This window comes from Condylura cristata, unplaced genomic scaffold (assembly GCF_000260355.1).
Source record: "Condylura cristata isolate star-nosed mole 26May11 unplaced genomic scaffold, ConCri1.0 scaffold00076, whole genome shotgun sequence".
Taxonomy (NCBI): Eukaryota; Metazoa; Chordata; class Mammalia; order Eulipotyphla; family Talpidae; genus Condylura; species Condylura cristata.
In genome coordinates, this window is record NW_004567177.1 from 223,050 (window position 1) to 229,292 (window position 6,243).

The 6,243-nt window shown below is 52.6% G+C and overlaps 1 protein-coding gene across 1 annotated transcript in view; it reads right to left on the reverse strand.

Annotated features, from left to right (window-relative positions):
* Positions 1 to 211: 211 nt before the first annotated feature.
* THBS2 (thrombospondin 2) overlaps positions 212 to 6,243 on the reverse strand; it is a 41,042-nt gene continuing 35,010 nt past the window's right edge. Inside the window, exons 11-12 of the mRNA XM_012734838.1 lie at positions 867 to 988; positions 212 to 464 (exon numbers count right to left, since the gene is read on the reverse strand). Coding sequence (XP_012590292.1) covers positions 212 to 464; positions 867 to 988 — 375 coding nt within the window. The remainder of the gene's footprint in view (positions 465 to 866; positions 989 to 6,243) is intronic.

The window sequence follows — 6,243 nt, forward strand, 5'->3', positions numbered from 1 at the left end:
CTGCCGTCCCCGGCTGCGCGGGTCCCGTGTGTGTGTGGTGGACAGCACAGCCTGTCCGACGCGGCGGTCTCGGCTCCTCGGCGACTCTCGCTCGGTGCAGAGGTGTCTGCCTTTGGGGGAGCTCGGCCAGGCCCCAGTGCTCGCGCCCCCGGGCTCCGTTCTGTCTCGGCCGCTTCTGCCCCGGCGAGCGTGCGCGTGGTGTGAAGGACGGTCACCTTCTCTGCCGGCACGTGGGCTCCGGGGGTGCGGCACCCTTTGTTGAAGAGACTCGGGGCAGCGGCCGGGGCCTCTGGAGAGCCAGCTGGCCGTGCACGCTCGGCCGCTCGGCGCTGCACTCGCGCGGGGCTGGAGCCCGGAAACGCGTCTTCGGCGCCTGCTGTTCAGCACCACTTTGGCCTTTCGGTCTGGCTGCTGCCCCCGCCTTTTCCACTCCTGCGCAAAGGCTGCTGGGGTCTGGCAGACGCCTGGGAGACAGCAGCGGGCCGCGAGCTCGCCGGCCTCTGGCGCTCAGCTCCCGCCGGGCCTCTCGCGCTCAGCTCCCGCCGGGCCCCGCAGCGTCCCACTGTTTCTGCCGCCGAGGCTGTCGCCTCTGCGGACGGGGCGGTGCCTGTGGTTAGGCTGTGACGGTAAGGGCACTTGCTCGCTCGGGTTCCTTTTCCTGTTAGTGCTGCTGCGCCAGGCGCACGGCGGATTTTCATGCACCACTCTGGTCCTCTGCACCCCCTCCGCCTTCATCCCGACTCGCTGAGGTAGGACTGATAAAGGAGCGTGTGTGGGCCTAAGGGGTGCGCCCACTTTGATTCCACTTTGGGCACCAATGGAGACAGAGCTAGGGATGAGGACAGAGAACGGGCTGCCATTCTCACCTGCGGATGAGCTCGGCGCTGGCCTGGATGCAGCGCAGGCAGACGCTGTGTCCTGAAACCGCGTGGACAGCGCAGGGCGCTGCGTGCCGTGCCATAGGGAGGCCAGGCAGGCCCCGCGGTACCTGCAGCCATTTCCCAGGACCTGGCCTCCCCCGGGGCTTCACTCTCCTCCTACAGGCTCAAGGCTCCCCGTGGTCGGGAGGAGGTTCATCCTCCCCACACGGGGCAGAAACCCAGAATCCGGAGTGACTCCTCCTGTGCAAGTGCCTTTCTCATGCTTCCAGAGCCACTGAAAGCCAACAAGTCTCACCCAAGCGAGTCGCACCTTGCGGCCAGGCTGCCCCTTCCTAGGTGCATGCTGGGCCCAGCAACGCCAGCACCCACCTGGCGCCACCTCGTGTGTCCTGAGCTGGACACGCAGCATGTGCTCAGCATTGCTGCTTGACAGTCATAACTGGTTCCGGGGCCGTTAAAGAGCATGACTGTGTTTTCTGACCATGAGTGCAACTGTCACACGGCACCCAGAGTGGGCCGGACGCCTGTCTGTGGGCCTCACATGCTCACAACTCAGTTACACTGCAGGTGCACACAGAAGGGTCAGTGACGGGTTTATTTACGAAAGGGGAAAGGAAAAGGGGCAACCCAGGGAGAGAGAGCGGGACACAGAGCCACTGGAGCACCTTACGGCCCGGCTGACTGACCACACGGAGCCCCGTGGGCCGGAGAGCCGTTTCCCGGGCGAGAGAGGGCGAGATGCAATCGTGCCCCATTATCCCCCAGATGTCCCAGAATCCTTGCTAGCTCCGCCCCTGGGGCCTCGCAGTTCCCTCCCGGGTGCTGCTGGGAGTTGTAGTTTCCAGTCCCTGGAGCGGGGTGTAGGGTCCAGAACGCCGGAGTAGGGGGTGCAGTCCACAAGACTCTGCAGAGTTCCTTTAGGACACCTTCCCCTTGACAATTCTCCCCTGTTGGTTTCATACCACCCTATCTGTGGTGGCACAGATCACAGGGTGCGGTCTGCACAGTCTCCGTGACACTCCCAGTGCTGTAAGGTTTCGGCATATGCGTAAGAAGCAGCAGTCACCAGCAGTGTTCATGAATGCCCAGGATGATGGTCACTACTGTAAAATAGTCCACCATATAGGTGAAGAGAAAAAAAATGTTGCAATATGCGTGTATCAAACTAACAGGAACAAGCAAAAATCTTCAAAAACTGGTTTAACTTTTGTAAAAACAAGTTCTCTCAACCTTGATTCCAACTTAATCTAATAATGTAGAACATATTTACAAATTCAAGCTATTTAACCATATTTCTATTTTTTTCATAAAATCACAGGGTCGACTAACCGAAGAGCAATTTTTAGTTGGCCTTGTTGGAACAATCCGTAGTATCAGAGCAAGCAGTCAATGTCCAGTCCACGGAGGCTTCAGGAACAACATCAGTTCCGGCAGATTCCACCTGGGGTCACCTCTTCTCGAGGTTACCAGGCCTCAATATTGTCCAGTCCGGGTTGTCCAGGCCGTCCAACGGAGGCCAGCTTCCTCACCTTCTTCGGAGGCCCCTGGAACCCTACAAACAAAGCAGCAGACGCTCATCCTCTTCCTTCAGCCCTGTGTGAAGTTCCTGGAGAATGCTCAGCAAAGCCACTGACGCACATCGCCAATTTCTATAGTTTACGCTACAAAATACCCTGTTGAAGTTATGCAAAAACAGATTCAAAGTTTACATACATATTAAAGACATATCAAAAATTTTTTCAGAAACAGTTTCTGCAAAAACCAGACGAATATAATATGACAAGACATGATCAACAGTCACAAGTTACATACATATCAAAAAATACTCTTTTTTACATGCTTTAGATAAACAAGGTTAACAGTTGTGTTTATGTGCAAGGTTTACCTCTTCCCAAGTGACAATGCTCCTTCCCAGTTTTACTGTGGTAAATATACCAAATGAGACAAATTGAGCTGAGTGCTTTTCCCGGGGGAAAGGAGAAATTTCGTGGAGCGTCTCAGGAGCTCTACTGAGGTGCCACACAACTTCCTTCGAGGAACCAAATGACAAACTACCAAGTTTCAATTCAATTTGGAATTCTGGGAAGCTTTGTCACAAATATGAAGAAGAAAAAAAATAACAGCAAAGACAATCCCAATTCCGTGAAAGCTCCGGCTCTATTCAGTAAGACAATTGCTGACATTCAAACCACAGCCATGTAGTTTCTCTATTTTCCTTATTTTATAAGCAGAGACTTTTTTTTTCTTCAAAACCTTAGTTATTCCAAACTTCAATCTGCCTGACATTATGAACCCCAAATAAGAGGGGGAATATATATATATATATATATATATATATAAACATACATACCAATACTTGTTTTATCATTATTTTTAACAAATTAGTTACCATGAAGATTACAATTTCGTTTGTTTGTTTACAATAACAATAGGCGCCATCCAAACCAATTCAGAACACCTCGAGGCCAAGACAATTAAACGCAAGTAAAAGACATACAGACACTGAACATACAGGCACAGGCAGCATTCTGAGTTATGCCACGTGGAATCATATGTAACTGCACGTGCCTCCCACTTCACCCCAGGACAACTGAGTAATTCTTGTAGAGAGACAAGTTATTCCTACAAAGCCACAATAATCAAAGCTGGAACAAGAACAGACATACAGACCGATGGAAATCGAATAGATGACTCAGACATAAACCAAGTTTGATGGACAGCAGATCTCTGACAAAGGAGCAAAGAATATGCAGTGGAACAAAGTTTGTTCAACAAATGGTGCTGGAAAGCTGGGCTGCTACGTGCAAAAAAAAAAAAAAAAAATGAAGCTAGACTACTACCTCACACCATGCACAAAATCCAACTCAAAATGGATTAAAGAACTAGACATAACACCTGAAACCATAAAGTATCTAGAAGAAAATATTAGCAAAACACTACATGACATACCTCAGTAACATCTTGAAAGCTGTGTCACCCAAAGCAAGGATAGTGAAGGAGAGGGCAACAGCTGCAACGACACCAGAGTAGAGAGCTTCTGCACAGCAGAAGAGGCGCGACGTGAAACAGACAGACACCACACTGACTGGGAGAAGTTTTGCACACATTACAAATGATAAAGGACTGATCACAAAGATAAAGAGCTGATGAAACTCAACAAGGATAAAGTGAACGACCCCTTCAAAAAATGGGCAGAGGAGCTACAAAGACACTTCTCCAAAGAGGAAATGCAGATGGCCAAGAAGCACATGAAAAATGTTCAACCTCACTTGTAGTAAGGGAGATGCAAATTAAAACCACAATGAGACACCCCCTCACCCCAGTGAGAATGGCTCATCTTCAAACAACCAGCAACAACAAATGTTGGCGAGGATGTGGAGAAAGAGGAACTCTCCTGCACTGCAGGTGGGAATGCAAACTGGTACAACACTATGGAAAACTGTTTGGAGGTTCCTCAAACTGCTCAACATGGAGCTTCCCTACGACCCAGCAATCCCACTCCTACGCATCTACCCAAAGACACAAAAACACTGATTCAAAAAGACACCTGCACCCCCATGTTTACTGCTGCTTTATTTACAATAGAGAAGGTGTGGAATCAGCCCAAAAACCAAAAATAGATGACTAGATCAAGAGGATGTGGTACACAGACACAAAAGAATATTACTCAGCGATCAAAAAAGATACACTCGTGCCATTTGCAGCAACATGGATGGAGCTGGAAGGGGTCACGCTCAGTGAAATAAGCCAGAAGAAAAAGAAAAATACCAGATGGTCTCACTCATAGCAGGTGTGAAAGGGATCAGGAAAAGGGGGGGGGCAATTGTAATAAAGTAAAAACAAACATCAACAAACAGCCATAAACCGGAGACGTTCTGCGGGGGAGGAGAGGGGACAGGATCAAACTAGGGCAGGAAGAGCACACGACTGTGGCGATGGCACGGGGGAGTGCTGGTGGGAAGAGGAAGAATGGCGCAATGCGATGTGTGTGTGTCTGAGGAAATACTGTAGCAAGAGTTACGCACGGAAGGAACAGTCATAGAATGAAAAATGACAGTTTGAAAGTGAGCAAGAGCGTAGAGGGACAGGCGCGACCCTTGCTTTAGACTTGACTCTTTGGGGTTTCCGGCAGGGGCCACCACCAGGTCAGAGCAGTGGCCGCTACCCAAGCCGTCCAGCACGTCCCGGCCCCGCTGCTGGGCCCAGGCAGTGGACTTTGCTTAAACTCTAATGTCGAAATACCACGTCTCTCAAGTGCTTGTGTGGACGTGGGTGTGCAGTGTGGACTTGTAGTGTGGACGTGGGTGTGCGGTGTGGACGTGGGCTGTGGACACTGGCGTGCGGGGCGGATGTGCTGGCGCTCAGTGTGGGCGTGTGGTGGGTGTGAGGCCTGAGCAGGGACATAAAGTGAGGCAGAAAACTTTATTTTTCAATAAATTACAAGAAAATCCTAAATGCGGGGCCCTCGCTGGTGGCACCACAGGCCACATAAAGCTCTGTGAAGCAGCCCGTGGCACTGCGGCAGCGGCTCCATCCCTGCCCGGAGGGGCCCCCAGGGCGCGGACCCCTCCCCACCCGCCCGCTGCTCCCCTCAGCAGTGGGCTTCATTCTATCCGCCTGCTCTGCTCCCCGCTCTGTCTCTGGGGAGTCCTCTACCCCTGCACCTCTGGCCAGTTCTGTGTGCAGAATACTTCAGAATACTTCATTTTTTTACAATGCGTTTCTTTGATGGTTTTGGTTCTCCCTTAATTTTTTTTTTAAGATTTATTTATTTGTGCACACAGAACTGGGGTACAGGCCAGAGGTGCAGGGGCGGCGAGAGGACTCCCCAGAACAGAGTGGGGAGCAGACAGGCCGGCTGACCACGTCCACTGCTGAGGGGAGCAGCGGGCAGGCCAGGGGAGGTCTGCCGCGCCATGGGGTCACCTCCGGGGCGGGCGGCGATCAGACTCTCACTGGAGCGGCTGCGGCCAGCTGGCAGTGCCGCGCCCTGACCCGCTGGCCACCAGCGGGGCTTTTAACTTCTGAAGCCCCAACTGAGAAATGCGCTCCACGCTAACGCCGGACTTCTAAGAACCGTCGTTAATCACGTCGCGAATTTTTGTTTTGTAAAGTGCCCACTGCGTGCCCTCCAGTCTTCAGTGACCACTCAGCCCCAATCCCCATCCTCGCCGGGCTGCGCCGCTGCCCGGGGCCCGTGGCTGAGCAGGGAGCACCAGGCTCTCACTCCTGTGCGACAGAACCGCCCTTCTCAGGGGCTCCCCGGCTCCCCCGCTGCACCCTACCGCTGCTTCAGCCTCCAAACGGAGCCTCCCCACCTTCCCCTCCCCCTCCCCCTCCCCCTCCTCCTCGACCTCCCCAC